The 25194-nt window shown below is 41.5% G+C and overlaps 2 protein-coding genes across 13 annotated transcripts in view; one reads left to right on the top strand and one right to left on the bottom strand.

The window, feature by feature from the left end:
- The window catches only part of LOC112807785 (uncharacterized), a 31835-nt gene extending 11849 nt beyond the window's left edge, over positions 1 to 19986 (bottom strand). Inside the window, exons 1-5 of one of the 5 annotated variants that reach the window (XM_073878982.1) lie at positions 19852 to 19978; positions 16078 to 16208; positions 11955 to 12014; positions 625 to 776; positions 258 to 353 (exon numbers count right to left, since the gene is read on the bottom strand). In XM_073878982.1, the coding sequence (XP_073735083.1) occupies positions 258 to 353; positions 625 to 658 (130 nt within the window). In that variant the 5' untranslated portion in view covers positions 659 to 776; positions 11955 to 12014; positions 16078 to 16208; positions 19852 to 19978. Of the gene's footprint in view, positions 1 to 257; positions 354 to 624; positions 777 to 11954; positions 12015 to 16077; positions 16209 to 19851 lie in introns of all 5 variants that reach the window. The other 4 variants (XM_025850739.2, XM_025850740.2, XM_073878983.1 and 1 more) reach the window with 4 other exon arrangements.
- ZNF25 (zinc finger protein 25) overlaps positions 19887 to 25194 on the top strand; it is a 17956-nt gene continuing 12648 nt past the window's right edge. Inside the window, exons 1-3 of one of the 8 annotated variants that reach the window (XM_073878992.1) lie at positions 19887 to 20015; positions 22079 to 22155; positions 25004 to 25119. In XM_073878992.1, coding sequence (XP_073735093.1) covers positions 25105 to 25119 — 15 coding nt within the window. In that variant the 5' untranslated portion in view covers positions 19887 to 20015; positions 22079 to 22155; positions 25004 to 25104. Of the gene's footprint in view, positions 20016 to 22078; positions 22156 to 22878; positions 25120 to 25194 lie in introns of those variants that run through there. The other 7 variants (XM_073878993.1, XM_073878991.1, XM_073878988.1 and 4 more) reach the window with 7 other exon arrangements.

Genomic DNA, 25194 nt, shown 5'->3' with positions numbered 1-25194 from the left:
ACTTGCTTGTCTGCATAAATGATAACCCTGGACCCCTAAATTTGAACAATCAGAAAAGCAGTTTACATTCCTTCTCAAGCATTACCCTTTTTTCTCCTAATTTTATCATACATATTTATCTATCCTCTACTTCTAAAGTAGGTCCCACTAGGAAGAGATTCTTAGAAAACATTTTAAGTAATGTCCAACTCCTAGACTGACCACCTAGATTATAATTCCCCCTGGGCTCCTCACTAACCTTTCTGATACTAACTCACCTGGGTAGTTCTGGTATAGGGATTCTTCCTCCAATATCCATGGCTCCTTTCCTTCTTCCAACTTTAAGATCACTGATGGCTTTTTAATGAGATACCCTGTAAAAGGAAAAACGACACAGTTTGGACATGGGCTACAGCAATTCTAAAGGAGAGAGGAGATAGAATTTCCAGAGCTACACCTTGATGATGCTCATTTAAACCTTCACAGGATGTGAGAATACAAAAATTGTTCCTTGTGATCAAAAGAGATTAACAACCTCAGACTCCTGAAGCAAAGTTTAACAATATTAACTCTGAAAGACCAAAAGTTTTGGTATCTAAGAAATAAAATGCATGCTATACAAAATCTGATGTGGAAACTGCTTACCCACTGAGACAAAGTTGTGGTAGTTCTCCAGCATCACATCCTTGTACAGGGTCCTCTGAGCAGGGTCTAGGTGCTGCCACTCCTCCTGGGAGAAGTCCACAGCCACATCTCCAAATGACAGTGACCCCTGGAACAGCACATTTCTGCTCAGTCTGAAGTGGTCACAATTGGGGCACACAGAAAGAAATATGGAAACAAATTCTTCCCAGGTTCACTGTTGAGCATTGATGTTACAATATGCCTGCTGTGTACACTGTCTTGTATTAGGTTTTACAGAAGAAAAGTAAAAGAACATTCTGCTTATTTTAATTTATTAATGCTCTACACCTTGGATGTTGTGAATACTAAGGAGAATAAAACACTGTCTTGTTCTCTAGAAAATTAAATACTACACAGACACAACACAGTCCAAAATTGAAAATAAGATATTACTAGAACATATTAGAATATGTAAAAAGTAGGGGCGCCTGAGTGGCTCAGTCGTTAAGCGGCTGCCTTAGGCTCAGGTCATAATCTCAGGATCCTGGGATCAAGTCCCGCATCGGGCTCCCTGCTCGGCGGGGAGCTTGCTTCTCCCTCTCCCACTCCCGCTGCTTGTGTTCCCTCTCTCGCTGTCTCTGTCAAATAAATAAATAAGATTTAAAAAAAAAAAAGAATATGAAAAAAGTAAAGAAAATGTAAAATGTATACTGGAGTCAGAAAAGAAAAGAAAGATTAACTATTTCGTATCACAACCTGTGCTTAATTGAAGAGTTAAAGCTGTAGGGCTGAAATGTGAGTGTGAAACTCCTTCAGACCACAGACACGGAGGAGACTTGCACCTTCTCACAGGCGTCTTTTCTTTTCCTCCCTCCCCCCCCTTTTTTTTTAATTTACTTATTTATTTTAGAGAGGAGAGGAGGGGCAGGGGGAGAGTGAGTCTCAAGCAGATTCTGCACTGAGCACAGAGCTCCCCACAGGGCTTGATCTCATGACTCTGAGATTATGACCTGAGCCAAAACCAAGAGCAGGATGCTCAACTGACCGTGCCACCCAGGCGCCCCTTTACAGGCTTTTTCTCTGTGAACCCCACTGGGCATTTACTCTATTCCTTGAGGGAGGGCAGGATTACGCACTGAGTCTACAACTATAGCTGGGTGCGGGGGGGGGGCAAGAGAACCAAGAAGGACACAGGACAGACATAAGGACACAGAGCAGGGCGCCTAAGTGGCTCAGTCGTTGAGCGTCTGCCTTCGGCTCAGGTCATGATCCTGGAGTCCTGGGACTGAGCCCTGCATTGGGTTCCTTGCCCAATGGAGAACTTGATTCTCCCTCTGCCCCTCACCCATCTCATGCTCTCTCTTGTGCACGTGCTCTAATAAATGAATAAAATCTTAAAAAAAAGAAAAGTTGTGAAATCTGTGAAATACAATAAAATGTTCCAACATATACATAATTTGGACGTGGGCGGGGGGAAGAATGGGACAGAGGAAACACTTTCAGAAATAGTGTCTTAAAATTACTTGCAACTGGGCTGCCTGAGTGGCTCAGTCCGTTAAGCATCCAACTTTTCATTTCAGCTCAGATCGTGATCTCAGGGTTGTGGGACTGAGCCCCACGTTGGGGTCCCCAAGGTATGGAGAGTCTGCTTGAGATATTCTCTCTTGTCCCTCGGAGCCCCCCCGCCCCAAAGATAAATAGATAAATCTTAAAAAAAAATGTTGCGGGGCACCTGGGTGGCTCAGTCATTGAGCATCTGCCTTCAGCTCAGGTCATGATCCCAGGGTCCTGGGATCGAGCCCCGCATCGGGCTCCCTGCTCAGCGGGGAGCCTGCTTCTCCCTCTCCCACTCCCCCTGCTTGTGTTCTCTCTCTCTCTCTCTCTCTCTCTCTCTCGCTGTGTCTCTGTCAAATAAATAAAATCTTTAAAAAAAAAATGTTGCAATTAATGACAGAAAGCAAACCAAAAATCCAAGAAGTTCAACAATACCAAGCTGCATTAATGCCTCCCAAAAGCATAAAGACACACAACATATTAAAACTGCTAGAGAGTGAGAGACTGAGAATGAGAATCCTGAAAGCAGCCAGTGAACAGGAAAATATTACAAAAAAGGAATAAAGATACAATTAAAGCAGACTTTTTACCAGGAACCATATAAACTAGAACACAATAAGATGACATACATAAAATGTTAAAACAAACATGTTATAATCACAGCACAAAAGGAAAAGTTTGAAAAGCACCTGGGTATATTTCAAGATTTACTAACTAATTTGAAAATGTGTGCAGGAAGGGCTGGGATCTACAAAAGCTTTCTCCAGAAACAACGGAGCTGGAGGGCACTATTTTCCTTGCCCTCCCAAAGCCCAGCCAGATGCTTACAGAGCCAGTGCAAACACTCTCCATCTACCTTTCTAGCACAATGTGCCCCACTCCAGTGCTGCCCCACCTAACCCACCCTGGGTCTGGTGCTCCTCCAAAGTGGTTTCCACCCCACCATAGCTGGTGGGCAGCCCCAGCAAGGAAGGTGCCTCTCCAATGTGACTCAAGGCCTGAGCAGGAGGGGAGCTAATCCCACACACCAATGCGCCGAGACTCTCAGCTGGCTCAGCACGGAGCAAGTGCTGCCCATCAGTGCGCCCAAGCTGTCCCAGTGGCTAAGTGCAGACAACCAGGCTGAGAGCAAGGCTTGCTCACCAGTGTGCATGCAGCAGGCAAAGGAGGTCATTACAGGTAGCCAAGCTGAGGGTGAGATACAACTACCAGCACACCCACAGCAATCGTGGCTCAGCAACAATGCAATACTCCTGAAGCACCTGGTTCTGGTGACCAGGGGCACTGCATTACAGGGAACAGGGTCCCTTCTACACAAGGTGAGTCCTTTCAAGACCAATATACATAGCTGACCTACTTAATACACAGAAACAGAGAGGCAGACAAAATGAGGAGACAGAGGAACATGTTCCAAATGAAAAGAACAAGACAAAACCGAAAAAAGAGCTAATCAAAATAAACATAAGCAATATGCCAGATAGAGTTCAAAGTAATGGCCATAAAGATACTTACTAAACTCGACAGAAAAGTGGATGAAGTGACTGGGATCTTCAACAGAGGGATATGAAAGACAGAGAAGAACCGGCAGGAAATGAAGGACAGAATGCAATGGAACATACACCAGGATACTCCTCCCACCGACAGGGTGCAGAAGAATGGGCCGGCACGCTTGAAGACATAGCGGAAAGCAGCCAAGCTAAACAGCAAAAAGAAAAAGCTACACTAAAAAATGAGGATCGGTTAAAAGACCTCTGTGACCTCATCAAGCTAAGTATCATTTGGATTATAGGGGTATCAAAAGAAAAGAGACACAAGGAAGCAGAAAAATTATTTGAAGAAATAACAACTGAAAACCTCCCTAACCTGGAGAAGGAAACAGACATCTAGGTCCACAATGCACAGAGGGCCCCAAACAAGGTGAATTCAAGGAGGTCAAAACCAACACACATAATTAAAACAAATAAGGTTAAAGATAAGGACAGAATCTTAAAAGCAGTTACACACAAGGGAAACCCCATAAGGCTATCAGCTGATTTTTCAGCAGAAACTTTACAGGCCAGAAGAGAACGGTATGATATAGTCAAGGTGCTATAAGGAAAAAAAAAAACAAAAACAAAACCTACAACAAAGAATATTCTACCCAGAAAGGCCATTATTCAGAACTGAAGAACAGATAGAGTATCCCAAACAAACGAAAATTAAAGGAGTTCACCAAACAAGCTTTAAAAGAAATATTAAAGCGACTCCTTTAAGTGGAAAGAAAAGGCCACAATGAGAAGAAAATTAAGAAGGAAAAAAATTTCACTGGTAATAGCAAATGTATAGTAAAGGTAGCAGATCAGTCACTTATAGAGCCAGCATGGAAGTTAAAAGTAGTAAAATCAATTATATCCACAAAAATTACTCAAGGGATTACACAAAATACAAGGATATAAAATGTGACATCATATACGTAAAATGTGGAAGTGGGAGTAAAAATTTAGTGCTTTTATAATGCGTTCAAACTTAAGCAACCTTCAACTTTATATAGATTACCATACACACAGGATATTGTATATGAATCCCATGGTAACCACAAACTGAAAATCTGTAACACATGCACAAAATATAAAGAGAAAGGAATCCAAACATAAGACTAAAAAAACCATCAAACCACAATGGAAGAGAGTAAAAGAAGAATGGAACAGAAAACAACTAGAAAACAATTATTAAAACAGCAGTAAGTACATACCTATCAATAATTACTTTAAGTGCAAATGAACTAAATGTTCCAATCAAAAAACACAGGGTGATGTAATGGATAAAAAAAACCAAGATCCATCTATATGCTATCTAAAGACACAGACAGACTCAAAGTAAAGGAATGGAAAAAAATATTCCAAACAAATGGAATAATCATTAAAAAAAAAAAACAGAACAAAACAAAACCCAAATATCAAAATCATGGGGATATCAAATCAGGGGATATCAAAATCAAACAGAATAGGCTTTAAAACGAAGATGGTAACAAAAACCAAAAAAGCAGGATCAATCCAACAAGAGGATATAACAATTGAAAATATATATTCACCCAACATAAACAGAATTCAAATTCAGGAGGCAGTTATTACCATATGAAAAAAGAAATTGACACTAATACAATAATGGTAGGAAACATTAACAACTTGCTTACATCAATGCATGGATCATCCAAACAAGAAATCAATACAGAAACAGTGGCTTTGAATGACCCATTAGTTCAGATGGACATAACAGATATCTATAGAACACTCTACCCACAAAGTGCAGAACACACATTCAAGGGCATATGGAACATTCTCCAGGATAGATCACATGCTAGACCACAAAGCAAGTCTCAATGAATTAAAGATGACTGAAATCATATCAAACACCTCTTCCAACTACAACAGGAGAAAACTAGAAATCGGTTACAAGAAAAAAACTAGAAGAAATACAAATATGAGAATCTAAATCTAAACCTAGGGGCACCTGGGTGGCTCAGTCGTTGGGCGTCTGCCTTCGGCTCAGGTCATGGTCCCAGGGTCCTGGGATCGAGCCCCGCATCGGGCTCCTTGCTCAGTGGGAAGCCTGCTTCTCCCTCTCCCATTCCCCCTGCTTGTGTTCCCTCTCTCGCTGTGTCTCTGTCAAATAAATAAAAAATTTTAAATAAATAAATAAATAAATAAATAAATAAATAAATAAATCTAAACCTAAATAGCATGTTACTCAACGACAAATGGGTCAATGAAGAAATCAAAGAGAAAATCAAGAAATATCTGGAGAGAAATGAAAATGAAAACACAACAGTCTTAAATCTTGGAGCTGCAACAAAAGCAGTACTAAAGGAAATTTATAGTCATCAAGACCTACATCAAAAACAAGAAATAACTCAAATAAATGATCTAACCTTACAATGAAGGGAACTAGAAAAAGAAAAAACAAAACCCAAAGTTAGCACAAAGAAGGACATAACAGAGGAGTGCCTGGGTGGCTCAGGTGGTTAAGCATCTGAGTCTTGATTGCAGCTCAGGTCATGATCTCAGAGTAGTGTGCCCTGTGTTGGGCTCTGCACTCAGCAAGGAGTCTATACTTGAGATTCTCTCTCTCCATGTCCCTCTGTAGCTCTCTCCCCCTGAGCTGTCTCTGTCTCTCTAAAATAAATAAATCTAAAAAAAAAGAGAGAGAGAGAAGGAAATAATAGAGATCAGAGCAGAAATAAATGAAATAGAGACGAGAAAAAAGAAAAAAGAACAGATCAATGAGGCTAAGAGCTGGCCCTCTGAAAAGACGAATTAGCCAGACTAATCAAGAAAAAAAGTGAGAGGATGTAGGAAACAGAATGCCACAACGACCACTGGTGCATGTTCGCTCAGACTCCGAGATCTCTGAGAAAACTCGAGATCGCAGGGTTAAAAATAACCCGAAAGGACCAGAGTGAAATGCCCTTGGAACGTGTGTGGTCAGTTCTAAAGTACGCAGCAGAAGATGTTTTGTAGATAGGAAGCCAGCTGTAAACAGCACACTGCGCACTCCCCTCTTTGTTCCCTTGTCCTGTAAATTCTGTTTTAAAGATTCTTACATACTTAACTAATCCTGTATACGTGGAGGAATGTGCCTTACTATGCCCCTGCTGTAGAAGGTATATAAGAGTATGGAAAATAAACCTCGGCACCTCGGGCTGTTAGCTCGGGGTCCCCTGTGCCTCGCTATACTGTCGTCTCTTTTTCTCAGTTCCTTTGCCGCCCCAGGTCCCTGACTCTCAGAGGTCGACAAGAGGACTCAAACATAATGAGAGAGGATTAGTTAAAATTGACACCACAGAAGTACAAAGGACTATAAAAGATTACTATAAAAAATTACATTGGTAAAACCTAGAAAAAAATTGACAATCTAGAAAAAATGGATAAATTTCTAGAACATATAGTCTCTTCTGAGACTGAATCATGAAGAAACAGAACAATCTGGGGAAAAAAGACAATTACTAGAAATAAAATTGAACTGGTAATCAAAAAACTCCCCACAAACAAAAGTCCAGGACCAGATGGCTTCGCAGGTGAATTCTACCAAAGATTTAAAGAGTTAATACCTATCATTCTCAAACTATTCCAGAACACAGAAGAGGAAGGAATGCTTCCTAATTTATTCTATGAAGTCAGCATTACTCTGATAGGAAAGCCAAAGACACTATAAAAGAAAATTATACACCAATATCCCTCAGGAAGACAAAAATTCTCAACAAAATATTAGCAAACCAAATCCAACAATACATTAAAAAAATCACTCACCGGGATCAAGTGGGATTTATTCTAGGAATGGAAGGATGGTTCAATATACACAAATCAATCAATGTCATATTCAATGGTGAAAAGCTGAAACCTGTTACCTAAGATCAGGAACATGACACTCTTAACCACTTTTATTCAACATAGTACGGGCATTCTTAGCCATAGCAATCAGACAAGAAAAAGAAATAAAAGGCATCTGAATTGATAAGGTGCAAGCAAAACTGTGTTTGCAAGTAACATCATACTATACATAGAAAAACCTAAAGACCCCACCAAAAAACTATTAGGTCTAATAAATGAACTCAGTAAAGTTGTAGGATACAAAATTAATGTACAGAAATCTGTTCTGTTTCTATACACTAATAACAAAATAGCAGAAAAAGAAATTTTTAAAATACCATTAACAACTGTCTCACAGAGCATAAAATACCTAGGAATAAACTTAAGAGGTGAAAGACCTGTATTCTAAAAACTTAAGATATTAATGAACGAAACTGAAGGCAACACAAATAAATTGAAGATATATTATCCTCACAGATTGGAAGAAGCAATATTGTTAAAATTAAAATGTCCATACTACACAAAGCAATCTATAAATTGCAGCCTATAGATCTGCAATCCCTATCAAAATACCAATAGTGTTTTTCACAAACTAGAACCAAAAAATCCTAAAATTTGTATGCAACCACGAAAAGCCTCAAATAGCCAAAGCAATACTGAGAAAGAAGAACAAAGCTTGAGGTATCACAATACTAAATTTCCAGAAATACTACAAAGTTACAATAATCAAAACAGTATGGTACTGTTGCAAAAATACACATTTGGGTCAATGGAACAGAATTGTGAGTCTTTATGCACACATGAAGAGAGGAAGAGAGAACACCAATTAATCTATGACAATGGAGGCAAGAATATACAATTGAGAAAAGACACTCTCTCCAATAAATGGTGCTGGGAAAACTGGACAGCTACATGCATTAAGAATGAAACTGGGCCACTTTCTTACACTATAGACAAAAATAATCTCAAAATAGATTAAAAACCTAAATGTAAAACTTGAAACCATAAAATTCTGAAAAGAAAATACAGGTAGTAATCTCTTGGATATCAACCTTTGCAATACTTTTCTGGATCAGTCTCTTCATGCAAGGGAAACAAAAGCAAAAATAAACAGGAATACATCAAACCAAAAAGCTTTTGCACAATGAAGGAAACCATCAACAAGATGAAAAGGAAACCTAATGAATAGGAGAAACTATCTGCAAATGACCCGACTGAGAAGGGGTTAATATCCAAAATATATAAAGCATTCACACAAACATCAAAAAGCCCCCAAATAATCCAATTAAAAAAGTGGGCAGAATGGTGGGAAAGTAAGTGTTGCCCCCACTATGAAAAACAGTATGGAGGTTCCTCAAAAAATTAAAAATAGAACTATATAACCCAGTAATTCTTCTACTGGGTATTCACACAAAGAAAACAAAAGTAAGAATTCAAAAAGATATATGCACCCCTGTTTTTATTTACAACAGCCCAGATATGGAAGCAGCAATAGTGTCCACTGAAAGATTAACGGATAAAGATGTAGTATACATACACAATGGAATATTATTCAGCCATGAAAAACTAGAGCTTGCCATTTGTGACATGGATGAACCTAGAGGGTATTATGTTAAGTGAAACCAAAGACACCATATGATTTCATTTGTATTCCACTTACATTTGGAATCTAAAAAATAAAACAAATGCGCAAACAACAGCAAAAGAGAAACAGACTCATAACAACAAAAAAGAGAGTAACAGACCCATAAACACAGACAACAAACTGGTGGTTGCAAAGAGTACAGGGGAGGGGGGAGGGGGAGAGATTAGTGAAGGAGATTAAGAAGTACAAACTTCTCAATTATAACATAAATAAGTCACAAGGATGAAAAAGTACAGCCTAAGAAATATAGTCAAGGGGCGCCTGGGTGGCTCAGTCATTAAGCGCCTGCCTTCGGCTCAGGTCATGGTCCCAGGGTCCTGGGATCAAGCCCCGCATCGGGCTCCCTGCTCTGTGGGAAGCCTGCTTCTCCCTCTCCCACTCCCCCTGCTTGTGTTCCCTCTCTTGCTGTGTCTCTCTCTGTCAAATGAATAAATAAAATCTTTAAAGAAAAACAAATATAGTCAAAAATACTGTAACTTACAGTGATAAGCACTTCATGTTATATAATAGTTAAGTCACTATGTTTTACATCTAAAACTAATTTAATATTTTGTCAACAATACTTTAATTAAGTTAAAAAAAACTTCAAAACTAAAAAACAAAAACAATAAAACAACCCCCCCACACACACAAGAGAACTTCAACCAAGAATTACTTATTGAAAACATCTTCAAAAATGAAGGAATAGGGGCGCCTTGGTGCCTCAGTCAGTTAAGCATCTGCTTTTGGCTCAGGTCATGATCTTGGGTTCCTGGATCAAGCTCCATGTCTGGTTCCCTGCTCAGTGGGGAGCCTGCTTCTCCCCCTCCCTTTGCCCTTCCCCCTGCTTGTGCTCTCACTCTCTCAAATCCATAAATTTTTTTTTAAATGAAGAAATAATACTTTCCCAGAAAAACAAAAATTTAAGGAATTCTTTACCAGCCAAACTACTCTGCAAGAAATATTAAAGGAGGGATGCCTGGGTGGCTCAGTCAGTTAAGCGTCATCTGCCTTCGCCTCAAGTCCCGTATCAGGCTCCTTGCTCAGTGGGGAGCCTGCTTCTCCCTCTGCCTGCCTCTCTCTCTCTCATTCTCTCTGACAAATAAATAAATAAAATCTTAAAAAAAAAAAAAGAAAGAAATAGTAAAGGAATACGGCACCAGTGAAACTTGAATTTACACATAAAAATGAAGAGTGATAGAAATGGAATAAAAAAGGAAAATTTAAGTTAATTCCTCCCTCCCCAATTTTTAAGTGTTCTAAAGCAAAGGTTGGAAATTTTTTTCTGCAATGAACTAGATAATAAACACTGTATTGTGAAGGTAGCCCCAAACAATACATAGAAGAAAGCATGAGGCTGTCTTCCCAGGAAACTTAATTTGTGAAAGCAGATAGGGAGCTGAATTTCACCCATGGGCTGCAGGCTGCCAATCCTTATTCTAAGGGACAACTGACTGTCCAAAGCATAAATAGTAGTATTGTATCATGTTTACATAACATATGTTAGAGTAAAATGTATGGTGTAATAACACAGAGAATAGGAAAGAATAATTGGGAATACACTGCTATAAGATCATTATACTATAACATCATGTGGTTTAATATTTGAAGGGAGGCTTTGATCAATTAAAAACGGGTATTATAAGTCTTTGGCTAACTATTTTAAAAGTAAAAAAAAAGAGATAAGTAATAAGTCAAGGAGTGCCTAGGTGGCTCAGGTGGTTAAGCGTCTGCCTTTGACTCAGGTCATGATCTCAGGGTCCTGGGATCAAGCCCCACGTTGAGCTCAGCTCATCAGGGAGCCTGCTTCGACCTCTCCCTCTGCCTGCCGCTCCCCCTGCTTGTGCGCAGGCATTATCAAATAAATAAAATCTTAAAAATATAACACAGCAGCAATGATAAAATGGAATAATAGAAAACAAATTCAAAAGAAGAAAAAGATAAAAAGAAATAAAGAACAGAACAAACAGATAAGTAGCTAGCAAAATGGAAGATTTTAATCCACTATACTGACAACCAATTTTTAAATATGAATGTTCTAATATCAGATTGGGTTAAAAAATAGGACCAATTACACACTAACTACAAGAGACTGACCTTAATTACAAAAATACATAACTTAAAAGTAAAAAGATAAAGAAATACAACACAAACAATAATCCAAAGAAAGTTGGAGTAGCTATGTTAATATCAGACAAAACAGAACATACAATAGGAGATATTACTGAAGATAAATAGGCACATTACATTAATGATAAATGGTCAATTTTCCAAGACAAAACTAAATGTACATGTACCTAACAAAGGAGCTTCAAAATATAGGAGATAAAAAATGATAGGACTGAAAGTTTGAAAAACAGACAAAAAGTAATATAGTTGGACACTTCAATATTTCTCTCAGGAATTAATAGAAAAAGATAACTGGAAAGAATACAGAAGTCCTAAACAACACCATCCGTGAACTAAACCTAAATGATGCATTTCTAGAACATGCCACCCCACAATTTTAGGGAAGTCTTTGTGTACCATTAAGAATCATGATGGGTTATTCTTTTCACTGCACTTCCTATAATAATGTTTGCTATTGCTATCAGCAACAGAGGTATAGCTCAGCACTGACAACTTCAGCATTAAGTACTTGAAGGTCAACTTCAACATTAAGTACCTTAAGGTCATCATCATAGCCCCTTAGCCCTGCTATTAATCTGCTACTCCATATTTCCCCCAAAGTTGACATTTATCTATTTCTACATTTACATTTTAAAGGTTATACCTTATGCATAAGAACTAATGTAAAACAAAATAGGAATTAAAAAAAAAAAACTCACCTGGCGTTTGTTCATTTTCTGCTGTTCTTTAAAAAGGCATGGAGACGTGTGAAGATACAACTGAGAAATAATAGAAGAGAGAGGAGTCATAAATGATCTTGCCTCCCTTCCAGCTCCTTGATTTACCTGCCTACAAATACGCTGCATACTGGTGGGTAAAATGCCTTTCTATGGGCCAACGTCCTGTTGGTTCCTAAGAAGAGAGGGAAGGGCCACATAGAAGTAGTGCCAATAGACTCAAATACTTAATAACAGCCTCTCAAAGAAACCCAAACAAACCCAAACAACCCCCCAGCAAATAAAAAAAAAACCTTTTAGTTGCCCATTTCAGACGCATAAATACCCCTGCCATGGCCAATTACAGACTACCAACTGATGTCACTGAACAGAGCTGGGAAGAAATGTGCAATAGCATACCATTATATAGGATTTTTACCATAATGATAGATAGTCTCAAGAACACAGAAATGAGTGAAAAGAAGGAAATTACTTAGAAGTCATGAGTTTTGAATATGATCACAGCCATGAGGAGCTTAAGCAGACAGCTACTAAATGTAGTGCAGGATCCTAGAAAGGAACTCAGAAGAGAAAAAAGAACATTACAGAAAAACTGCGGAAATATGAAAACATATGCACTTTACTGGTTCATTAATTGGGACAAACATACCATACTAATATAAGATGTTAAAAATAGAGAAAATTAATGTAGGGTCTACAGAGTTGTCACTGGATGAACTGGGGAGACCCTGGGCCCTGGATCCTCAACCAGGCCCATCCCAAAAATGTCCCCAAAGGTTCCTGGTCTCATCACGAGGAAGAATTCAAGGACAGACACAACACAGTGGGGAAGTTTATTAGTAAAGTGAAACTACACTCTCAAGATTTGAGAACGAGAGAGAGCAAGCAAGCGTGCTCAAGAACCGTGGGTGTTGGGAGTCTGTGTTTCTCTTTTATGTACAGTTGTTAACTAGGTGGTAGAATATTCATTATGTGGGGTGGGGATTTCTTGGAAGCAAGGGTTTTTTTCCTTCCTTATTTGGAGTTTCCTGTCGTGGCACCCACCTTCGTGGGCCTATCTGGTTGGATCCAGCTTTCTTGTGACTCTGTTTTAGAGTGATGCCAGCTCAGGCCTCTGACTTTCCCCACCGCTGCCTGTGACTTCCTTGTTGATGGCCACCAGGACAGAACCTGGATAATTGTTTTTGACAGAATCTCTGCATTATATTGACCATAATTCTTTAAGTCTAAAATAATTTACTTCAAAATTCATCAAAGGAAAACGTAAAGAATATCCACTTAATACAAACGGTGGCAGTAAAGGAGAAACAAAAGAACAAAAAAGACATGAGATATATAAGGAAAGCATAGCAAAATGGTGGACATAAATCTAACCAAGTCAACAGTAACATCAAATGTGAAAGGGTTAAACATAGCAGTAAGGTGTCTGATGTGGTGGGGACCCAGCTAGACCCCAAAACCTGACTTTTACAGCCTACCTGGTTGTACCCACCTCTGTCCCCCATTTGTCCTTTAGTTCTTCTTTCCACCTTATCTCTTAAATCAGACAAATGGAAACTGAAACCACCCCTCAGGCAAGTGCCCTGACAAAACCTCCAGCCAGCCCGGACCACCCAGACCAGCGGGAGCTTAACCTCCAGACTCGCACCTCAACAGGTGCACCACGGAGCAATCTCTGGAATGACCAACAACTACTTCTACCTCATTGTAAAACTAAAATCTCCACCCAAAAATGAGCACAAGTCTCATTTACTAACATACAATGTATGTATAAGCCCGTTTCCTTAAGACATATGCCTGACCTTATGCTCGCCTCTACATACAATGACAAGGCTTCCCTAACCCTAAACAAAGGAACCATCCACCCTTGCTCAGAGAGTCAGGGCTTTGGAAGTGGTTCCCCATGATCTCCTTACTTGTTGCAAATAAATTTTGCTTCATGCAACAATCCCACCTGATGTAGTTCTAGGACACACCACGGAGCAATCTCATGTTAGTTTGGTCACAAATTTGGCAACCCAGATATGACTGTTGTCCCTCTGAGGTTCTGCCCTCTGGTTACCTGGTTTCCAAAGGATGGAGCAGGGAGCAGCGGCAGCCCTTCTGGGCTAACCCATTCAATTAACCAGGACTGGGGGTGGAATCCCTGGAAGGGGCTCTCCTTTCTTGGGGTCTGTGCTGCTGGACTGGTATTGCTGCCCCCTTAAAGACACTGTGGCCACTCCAAGCCTCTTGCTGAGAATCTCTCCACAAGGGTAAGTGGTGCCAAGCCTATGGCACGACTGTAAGAGTATTTTCTTTGAGTTGTCTCACAAAGCCTGGCAGGTCGGCAGTCAGTTAAGAACAGGGCCTCTCCACTCAACACAGGGGGATTGAACGCTCATTATAGTCAAGTCAGACATCCCTGGGTGGCAAAGGATAACACCTGGCCATTCAGAGGCTGAATGCTTTAGCGTGGCAGTTGGGAAGTGGCCAAATGAGACTAGTATAGAATCAGCAAGGGTGAAGGATATCTCCATCTTATGTTTGACCTGTTAATGTTTGTTGGGGACATCTGACACTGTTCCAGGTTTGTTTTTCCTCTTAAAAAGGGAAGTGTGCCTTGAGTTACTGAATCTAAACCAGGTTCTCCCTGAGCCATTCCCCAAGTAAATCCTTTGGGACTGCCTGGACGTTGAGGGGCCAGAAGAGGCAGCCCATGCACCAGGCCACTGCTCCTCAGGGCACAACTACCCAGACCCACTCGGACACCTTAGCATTAACCCACTCTCCTTGTGGGCTTGGTTTTAAGTCAACCGAGTCTCATACATGTTGTGGGTAAGGTTGTGTGTATCCATGAACACTGTAAGTTACCTTGAGGAAGGGTAAGAGAGCCTAAGAAAGAATCCCAGATCGTGGGAGCGACAATTCCACCCTGAAGGAGAGCCTCCGTTGGGCTGTAGCCTCCAGAAATGGAAAACGCTAGACTACCTTCCTTTAACCCAAAAACAGACGACTTTCTTCTGTAACACAGCCTGGCCACAATAATAGACTCTAGAGGATGAAGAGAAGTAGCCAGAAAATGGGACCTTAAATTTTAATACAACACTACAACTGAGCTTATTTTGTAAAAGAGAGAAAAGGGGAAGAGATTCCATATGGTCAGTGCTTTATGGCATTATATGAAAACGAGGCGCTGCAAAGGAAGTGTTAAGATTTGTAAAAAGGTAGAATTGAAAACCCTAAAAATGCGTCCTGTCCCCTCTGGTGAGTCGGGGAATCTTTGTCCCCATCTCCAACTCCTCCTCCAAGTCATTAAATTGTTAATAAGCCTCTGCCTTATTCCTCTGGTACTCAGGCCTCAGCTGCCCCACCTTCATGAGCACCAATCTCTAATCCTTTACGAACACCCCCAAAGCCTTCCCCAGTGTCTCCTGTATCCCTTTAGCCTCCCTTGTCAGATAGCACTACCAGATTAGGGACGTATTTTAAGCCAGGGATGGAAATGTTGCCATTGAGACGAGTACCTGATGGAGATGGGTGTCTCATTAATGTGCACGTCCCATTTTTGACCTCGGACCTGTATAACTGGAAGGCACACACTAAAGGACTATGGGCTGACCTGATTAATTTATATGTTTAATGCAGGATATCTTTTCTACCCACAACCCGTCTGAGCAGATATGCAAGCTTTGCTAACCACTCTCTTAACGGTAGAAGAAAAGTTTGCTGTGTTAGCAGGAGCCAGACAGGAAGCTGATAAAGAGGATCAGCCAGGATCAAGTTTTTGGTGACTAAACGAGGAGGCAGCGCTAAGAGCTGACTCTGAGGGGGATCCCAACTCCCACAATGAAATAGAAAGTTTAGGGCATTACTGACGGCTTCTTTTAAAAGCTATGAAGGAGATACGTAGATCTCCTGGTCCAAATTAAGGGAGATTGAACAAAGGACAGAAGAAAATCCATCAGCCTTTTCGGAAAGGCTACAAAACTCCCTAAGACGAAATATAAACTGGGACCCTGAGGCTCAGGGTAGTTGAATGGCCCTTAATAATCTATTTCATATCTCAAACTGCTCCAGACATCCAAAGGAAACTCCAGAATGGGCTATAAGTCCCAATACTAACCCTGCTCAGCTTCCAGAACTAGCTTTCAAGGTGTTCCATAACCGGATGTGATGGAGGACCTAAGAGAAGACCAGAAGATGAGAAGGCAAGCTGCTCTTTTGGTGGTAGCTCTCCAGCCTACATGAAGTAACCTGGAAGAGGAAAAGAAGACATCTATGGGTGAGTGCCCTGAGCCCCCTCCGTGGGACCAAAAGACCAGCAACAAAGCTGGGGTCCAACCAATGTGCACGTTGTAAGCAGGAAAGGCACTGGAAACAGAACTGCCTGAACCACTCCCGGAACAGAAGGAAGAAGGGCAAAGCGGACTCATTTCAGCTGTTGTCCCTAACTGAAAATGAGATATGATAGAGCCACAGGGCTCTCCAATTGGTCTTGGACCATTAGATCCTCATCTCCCAAAAGCAGCCCTGAGTAACCTCTCAGCAGTAGGAGCGAAGCCAGAAATTTTACTTGATACTGGAGTTAATTTCTCTGTACTCAACACCCAGAAGGGTAGTCTTTCTAACAAAAATTGTAATATGAAAGGACTCTCTGGAAAAGGAGACATCAAAAGGTTTCTGGATCCTCTGACTTGTGAAATAGGATCAAACATATTAAAACACTCTTTTTGGTATGTGCCAGAATGTCCCATATTCTTTTAAGATGAGATATTTTAGACAAATTGAGGCCCACAGTAAGTTCAGAACGCAACAAATTAGCAATTCAAGTCCCTAAATTCCAAGGAACTGAATTTATGTCATTATTACAACATATCCTAGTATTTAAAACAGGAAATTCCCCCCCAAAAATCTTAAGGCAAGTCAACCCGAAAGTCTGGGTGTGAGGGCAGGTGGGGGCATGCCATTAACAACACATTTGTAAAAGTAAAATTGAAACAGATTGCTGGCCCCAGATGCTATACAAGGGATCCACCCAGTAATTAACAAGCTCTTAAATGTGATTAACAGGTTGATTAGGTCATGTAGATCCCCATGTAACACCCCAATTTTACCTATTAAAAAGCTGGGAAGTGAGGAATACAGATTTGTTCAAGGCCCAGGAGCTGTTAATGAAGCTGCTTGAGACATACAACCTGTAATACCCAATCCCTATACTCTATGACCAACTACCGAGTAACAGTAAATATTACATGGTGTAAGACTGAAAGGATACCTTTTCCTGCATCCCACTAGATCCTAAATTCCAAGTACTATTTGCTTTTGAGTGGGAAGATTTTATCCATTTAATTTTAGAGGGAGAGAGAACGTGCGAGTGAGCAGGAGGAGGGGCAGAGGGAAAGGGAGAGAATCTCAAGTGGACTCCTCGCTGAGCACGAGCACGACAGGAGGCTTGCTCCCATGACCATGAGATCATGACCTGAGCTGAAGTCAAGAGTCCACCGCTTAAGTGATTGAGCCACCCAGGTGCCCTGGGCTTTATTATTTCAAGAGGACAGTGAAGCCTCCCTCAAGAGAGAAAAATGGTAATATGGAGCTAGCTCCACCAAAAACCCATATTGAGTCTTCCCACTGGGTAAAAAGAGCCTCAAAACTAATTCTGGTTGGTGTTGGATTGGCTGTCGGAGTAGATGCCTCTTGGGGAGGTTTTATAGGTTATAAAGTCACTGCAAGGAAACTAACTGATGTCATAGAAACCTTAGCTAAAAACACAGGAAATGCCCTCAAAAACTTAGAAATTTCCCTAAACTCTTTAGCCAACGTAGCGCTAGACGATGATTAGCCCTAGACTACTTATTACCAGAAGGAGGAGGAGCATGTGCAGTAACAAACAGCTCATCCTGTACCTGGATTAATACTTCAAGTGAAGTGGAAATAGATATTTAAAAAATCTTCAACCACGCAGCCTGGCTACATACTTTCAACCAAAAAGGAAGATCCCCTGATGCGGTCTGCAGGCTCTTAAAACAGCGTTAACCAATACTACATGATTTTTCCCCATCCTGAGGCCACTAATATTCCTACTGCTCTTAGATTGCTTGTTTAGACTTTGCATCATTAACTGACTAATACAATTCTATACAAATGCCTAGAGGCCAAAAATTACAGATGGTAGTAACAAAGATAGGAGCAGCTTAGAGTTAAACCTAGTGACCCACAGACATATCTAAAACCGGGTGAGGAAAAATTCTGCTCCGCTAACAATCTCAATGACTACATCCGTGTCTGGCAGGAACTACAGAAGGAGGACCTTTGCCCTGTGCCCCTCAAGAATGAGCAGCAGAATAAAACTAGAAGAGGGATTTGTCACCTGCTGGACCCCAAGACTGGACCTTTTACTGCCCACCTGCTTGTACTCACTGACCTCTGTCCGACATTTTTCCTTAACCTCTTCTTTCCAGCTTCTCTCTTAACTCAAGCAAATGGAAACCAAAATCACCCCTCAAGCAACAGCGACTGCCTGGACAAGGGCCAGACCACCCAGACCAGTTTGCGCTTAACCCGACTCTCACCTGCGCAGGTACGACCATGAAGTGACCTCTAGAATGACTACAACTTTTACCTCATTACAATACTAAAATCTCCGCTCAAAGAGCACACAAGCACCACTAACATAACATAGAATGTATGTACCGGCATGTTTCCTTAAGAAACAACCTTATGCCTCCTTTACACACAAATGACCAAGATCCCCTTTCTAAATATTCATCCCCTCCCTAAATAAAAGGAACACATCCACCATCTCAGGGACTCACGGCTTTGTAAGTTATTCCTCATGATTTCCTTATCTGCTGCAAATTTTCCTTTGCATGACGACTGGATCTGGTATAGTTTGTGTCTGTGACTCGCCAAGGAGCTAACTCAGGTTAGTTCAGTTACAGTGGCACCTCAACAGGAAAACAAAGAATTGCCATGCTATGCTCTGCAGTTCTAGGATCTATCCCTTTCTGGGACTATCTCCATTCTGAAACTCTGGAGAGGGATCAAAAGTCCCTAGGGTTCTCTTCAGGATGAGATTTCTGTTTCTGAAATTGCAGCTCTTTATAATCTCACAGGAGGCCATAGGTTCCTTGGAAATTAGGATATAAGATTAGAGGACAGGGGCGCCCGGGTGGCTCGGCTGGTTAAGCGTCTGACTTCAGCTCAGGTCATGATCTCAGGATCCAGGGATCCAGCCCCTAGTCAGGCTCCCCACTGTGGGGCGTCAGCTTCTCCCTCTGCCCCTCTCCCAGCTCCTCCTATCTCTAATAAATAAAATCTTATTTTTTAAAAAGATTTTATTTATTTGACACAGAGAGAGTACAAACAAGGGGAGCAGCAGGCAGAGAGAGAAGGAGGCTCCCCACGAAGCAGGGAGCCCAACGCGGGGCTCGATCCCCTGACTCTGGGATCATGACCTGAGCCAAAGGCAGATGCTTAACCAACTGAGCCACCCAGGTGCCCCTCTAATAAATAAAATCTTAAAAAAAAAGATTAGAGGGCAAATTCATATTGGAACTCTCACCCAGCACCTCAAATCTTATTAACCCCTAGAAACTAGAGCCAGTGAGGACAAAGACAAAGGACACCACATCCAGGGCACTTGTTACCCAGCTGAAAGCCAAGTCGGCCTCCAAGTCACGGGGCACCCCACGCAGCCAGAGCGCACCCTCACGCATGCGCACGCGCGGGGCGCACGAACAGAACCACTCGCTCAGAAGTGGGGACCCACCGGACCTCAAGCCGCTGGTCCGCACCCAGAAGGCCCCCCACCCGCCGTGGGGGTTCCCGCTGCGGGGTCCCGGGGCTCCTCCCCACCGAGGATCACCGCCGTTTCCCTCCCGGCCCACGCTCTAACCTCTGCTCTTGGGAAGGTGGGCAACCAGGACCTTGAAAGTTACTGGGAAATCTGGAAACGGGATTTCGGGCTTCGCTAAACCTGTTGGCGCAGGAGGGGGACCAGGAAGATGGCGAAGCTGCGCGTGCGCAGCACTGTCCGCAGCGGGGCGCAAGTTCGGCTGGGTAAGCAAACTAGTCTCAAGACTACGTCTACCATAATCCTTCGCGTCCACTTGTTTAAATAACTATGTAAATAAACCTGTCTTATTCAAAGAGTAGGGCGGTGGTTGCTGTGGAGGGTCTGTAGCTCTCTCTGGCGTTTTCAGAGGCCGCCCCCTACTCCACTCCCGGAGGTTAGGCCTCACGTGTAAGAACTACTAAACGTAATTTGTGGTCCTTTAGAGCATCCTGGTTTGGCAAAACAAAAAACAAAAAACAACTCTTTGAAAGACTTTTGCGGACATCATGGGAGTTTGATTATAGGTGCGCTATTAAAGAACGTAGTTTTGGAAATATATACTGAAGTATTAAAGAGTGAAATATATCTAATTTATTTTAAAATGTTTTCGCAAACACAAGATAAATATGGCAAAATGTGAAATTTGTCCAGTATAGAAAATGGTAAATGGGTGATCATTTTTCTTTGTTATTTTAAGATTGAAAATAGAAACTTCAGTAAAAGAAGAAAAAAGTAAAAAGAACTGGGTGTATCTTTTAGACACAAAACTAATAAAAAGGAAGATGTTTGTCAGTTATCTGTTCTTGTGAATAGGGAATTTAATTAAAATGTTAAAAAGATGGAATACAGTAATACATTAAGAAGATAACATCTCTCTACCAAGCAGTTTGTCTCAAAATTGAAGAAAAGGAATTTTTCAAAATTAAGTAAGCAATATTTTTTTTTAACTAAACCAGAAAATATATGCATACTTAAAAGATTTTAAATAAGTACTTCACTCAAGTAATTCCACTTATTGGGTTATATGCTGTAATTAAAAGATTTATATAAAGAATTCCCTTCACAGTTTGAGTCAGTAAGAATATTCAAAAATTTATGGGTAAAATATGCTCATCCACAAAGTACAATAACAAGCAGCAGCCTTTTTTATTTTTTTAAGATTTTATTTATTTATCTGACAGAGAGAGACAGCCAGAGAGGGAACACAAGCAGAGGCAGTGGGAGAGGGAGAAGCAGCCTCCCCGTGGAGCAGGGAGCCCGATGCGGGGCTTGATCCCAAGACACTGGGATCATGACCTGAACCAAAGGCAGACGCTTAACGACTGAGCCACCCAGGCGCCCCAAGCAGCAGCCTTTAAATGTGATAGAAATATATTAAATGATACAAGGGATATTCAAAATATATTCTGAAATTTAAAAAAATATGCCAGTAACAAAATAGAGCTATCTATAAAACGTATGTATTCATGAAGATATGACAGTGTCTGTCACAAGGTAAGCGGTCAAATAGACATTATTTCCAGTCAGGTTACGTAAATGTATTTATTGTGTCAGTGAGTCTGTGTGTATGCATTTTTGTGAAAGAGGTTATTGCTGTATGATTTGTATATTTTTGTGTGTCCATCAGTTGTGGGAGTCACCACCACAAACTCTCTTGAGAATAAGGCAGGTACTAAACAAACATAACAGTAAATAAAAATGATACATTTATTATCTAAAAATACTTGTATATCTATGTGTGAACTATCCTTCATCAATAAATAGTAACTACATCCATGGTTCCCCAGGCCAAAATCTGAAATCACTTGTTTGGGCAGAATTCTAAGAAGACCTTTTATTTTTAATTATTTCTCCAACCGTCCATCTAGAAAATTGGTATGTGTATATAAAAGAGGATTTCAGTTGCCTCCATTTTGACCTCAAACTTTCTGGTTGGTTTCTTCTTTCCAGCTTCTCTTGGCTCAGGTGGAAGACCAAGAGAGTAAAGAATCCCACCCCTAACAGACGCTACCCACTTAGGGAATAAGGACTAGCCTGAGCCCTCAGGCCCCCACCCATGTTTGACTCCGAGACAAGGATTCCATTGGACCCTCAACTGCCGACCTGTAGTACCTACTGTCTTTTGCCCCACATTTTTCTTTCTTACATAAACCTGGAAATATTTTTTAGCACTTTGGAGACAGTCTTTGAGATGCTAGTCCACCGTCTTCCTTGTATTGGCCTCACCGAAATAAATTCCTTTCCTGTTTCACCATGGTTCCTTTCTCTTTCTTTGCATTTTTGTCAGCGCTGAGTGGCCAGACTTGCTCTATTTGGGACTCCCACAGGCAGGTGTTCCTGCATCCCTGAACGCCAGCTACGTGGGTATGTACGTATATTTTCTCTATATGGATTTTATGTTTTAAAATTAATCTTACCAAAAAAAATTAATATTTTTGTCATTACCTTGAATGGAAACTCGTTTCTGTTGGCACAAGAAAGAGTAAATTACTGTCACGACGTTACTGACCAGGAAATCACTACATATTTAATATATATTCCCTAGTGAAAGGAATTAAAATATTTTATACCATTAACATAAAATGAGTAAAAATCTCAGACTGTGCACTCACATTAAACTCTTTTTTTTTTTGGACAGTGGTATGTGTGTCACTAGTCTTCTGTTTTAGCCTATACATATTTTCTCTTTATTACAAGTTTCATGTATCATTTGCATAATTTTGAAAGCTTAAATTCAGACGTTACAGGATATTATTCTTTGAATGTACTATTGTACTTAGTTACAAGTACTTTCTTTTTTTAAAGATTATTTGTCAGAGAGTGCACACAAGCGGGGGAGCGGCCGGGGGACAAGTACTTTCTTTATCCAGTGCTGGTTTTGTTTTCAAGCCCCCACATTGCGGGCTGCCAGGTCAAATTAGCCCTCTCTCTGAGTGATAGCCTCCAGAAAATCCCAGCAGTACTCAAGCGGCTGGAAGAGGTCGAATATCATACGTTGTCCAAAGCGAAGATGCTGCGGAGGCTCCTGGGAAGTGTATTTTCAGAGTGAGGCGCGGGGGCCTCTTGCGCATGCGCAACCCCACCTCCTTTTGATAGTCGCCATCTTGTCTCACGCCCCGGGGCGGGAGAGCACTCTGGAGTCTTCAGGTCTGCGCGGTGCGACAGAGGGCGGGGCCTGGAACCTGCGCGGGCCGGGAGCGGTGGCCTTGCCCTGCAGGTGTGTGGCCGGGAGGGCTGGGGGGAAGCCGGGTCTCTGCGGCTGCGCCGCGTCGGAGAACCTGGAAGGCGCCGCCGCCCCCCTCTGAGCGCCCAGCTGGCCTCCGAGGAGGACTGGGGAGGGGGGTCAGGCAGGGGGCTTTGCGGGGGATTGCCCGTTGTCCACCGTCCTGGCTCTCGACCTGCGGAGCCGGGCGGCCCGAGTTGGCCGGGGGCGCGGGGGGAGCGGGGAGGGACGCGGGGGGGACGGCTTTTGTGACGTGGACCCCGGGCCCGCCACGTCCGCGCTGGCGTGGCTGCTGGCGTGGCTGCTGGCGTCGCAGCGCTGTCAAGCCCGGGGGACCTGCGTGCGTCCTGCTCCCGCCAGGAACCGAGCAGGACGACCTCGGTACGACCCGGGCACTCATCTGTAAAATAATTCCAGTAATAATTCCAAAAATAATTCCACTGGGGTTGTTTGCTGTATTAAATAGGACTGTATATATAAAGTAAGATAAGGACTCAATAAAGGTGAGCTTCTTTTATTATTACAAGGTATGCTGTTCTTTTCGTTATTGGCTCATTTAATCATATCATCATAACCATCCTTTGAATCGGTACTAATCAGCTCCATTTTAATACGAGTACTAGAGGTTTAGCGATAAATGGGTGTACTCAGGACTAGCGGAGGAAGGTGGGTAAATTCTCATTGTTTTACTCTGGTTCATGCTGTTTCCCACGATAAAATCCAGTCTTCGGTTGTATTTAGTACCGTAATTGTCCCTGAGCAAAACTGTGAGTGTGGTAGACCTAACCTTACCACGTAGAGTTCTATTTCCAAAAATTCTTGAGGCTTTCTCAGAACTCTTGTGTGAAAAGGCTAATTAAGGCCCTTCTTGCATTCTCCGGCCTGTTCCTATTCTCAGAGGGCTGCTAACACGTAAACTGAAACCGTTAAGTTGAGCCCTGAATTTTAAGTCTTATTGGAGAAGCTGGGAACCCTCTAGTTTCTAGAGAGGGGAAATGGGACAGACTTTGTTAACAGACGAAAACTGGCATTTCATCGGGGCTCCATGTTTCTTAGAAAGTGTTATGTCTCTGTTTGGCAGGTGTGTCTGGACTTAAGTTTTGTAAGCATCATGCCAGCTGGAAGAGGCATTTAGTTACCTTTCGCTACCTAGATAAAGTGTTTTGGGATTTATGGTGTCAAATTGTTATTTTAAGGTTTAGATTTGTGTGGCTGTCAGAAGATGAGATGGCCATGTCAAAATTCTTCAAGGCCTAATTAATTTTTACCTTAAGGCCCAGCCCAAGATTGGAGGGGACAGTGAATTCCAGGGTACTGTCTGGATTTGTGGCAATGAGTGAAGACTTACAGAATCAAAATGGTACAGGAAAGGATGTTCAAAATGATCCAATTCCTTCTCATGTTAGATAATAGCATTGAAACGAAGTCACTAAGTTTGTTAATAGCAGAGACTAGCACAGAACAGGTCTCCAGGTCGTCCACAGTACCATGTTTAAGTCAAAACAAGTTTCTTGGAGAAGTGATTCTGGAGAAACTGCAATTTAGGGAGAGGAAACATGTTAATTTTTGAGGGCTTTGAAGACTTTCTAACTTTGTGGGGTTTATAATATTAATAGGAAAAACTGTTATGTAACTTAAACACTTCCATATGAGTATTTCTTTTTAACATTTGTAATGCCAGCACTGGGGGCCATACTTTGGATATATATTAAACACCTTGGATATATATTATATACCTTGCCTAACCTATCTTTGGATGTTTAAGGTTTTCAATTCTTTTGTCCATTTACTAAATGGACTGAATGGCCAGTAGGAAAGAAATGTTTAGATTCACTCAAAATTTTCCCAGATTCATCATGATTATATCAGAGTCACCAATGGACAGGTGGGTAACTCCTTTATCATGGTCCTCCTATTCCTCTTCATGGCTCAAAGGGGTATTTTCCTAGGGGTTTATGTTTTACTAAAATATATGGAAATTTCTCACAGGTGATTCCTGAGCTGCAAGATAAGGTCTTTTAAGACTTCTGTTTTCCAACTTTCCCTGTTCTGGCTTCATAGTTTCTGTCCTTTCCCAAGAGCAGCAAAAAATGAACAAGTATCAGGTGAGTCATTTCCTTGGCCTTCTGTGTGTGTGTGTGTGTGTGTGTGTGTGTGTGTGTGTGTGTGTGTGTGTGTGT

The sequence above is a fragment of the Callorhinus ursinus genome, unplaced genomic scaffold (genome assembly GCF_003265705.2).
Source record: "Callorhinus ursinus isolate GAN/ISIS: 27379988/994484 unplaced genomic scaffold, GSC_fseal_2.0 scaffold32, whole genome shotgun sequence".
Taxonomy (NCBI): domain Eukaryota; kingdom Metazoa; phylum Chordata; class Mammalia; order Carnivora; family Otariidae; genus Callorhinus; species Callorhinus ursinus.
This window is presented reverse-complemented; position numbering and strand designations above follow the sequence as displayed.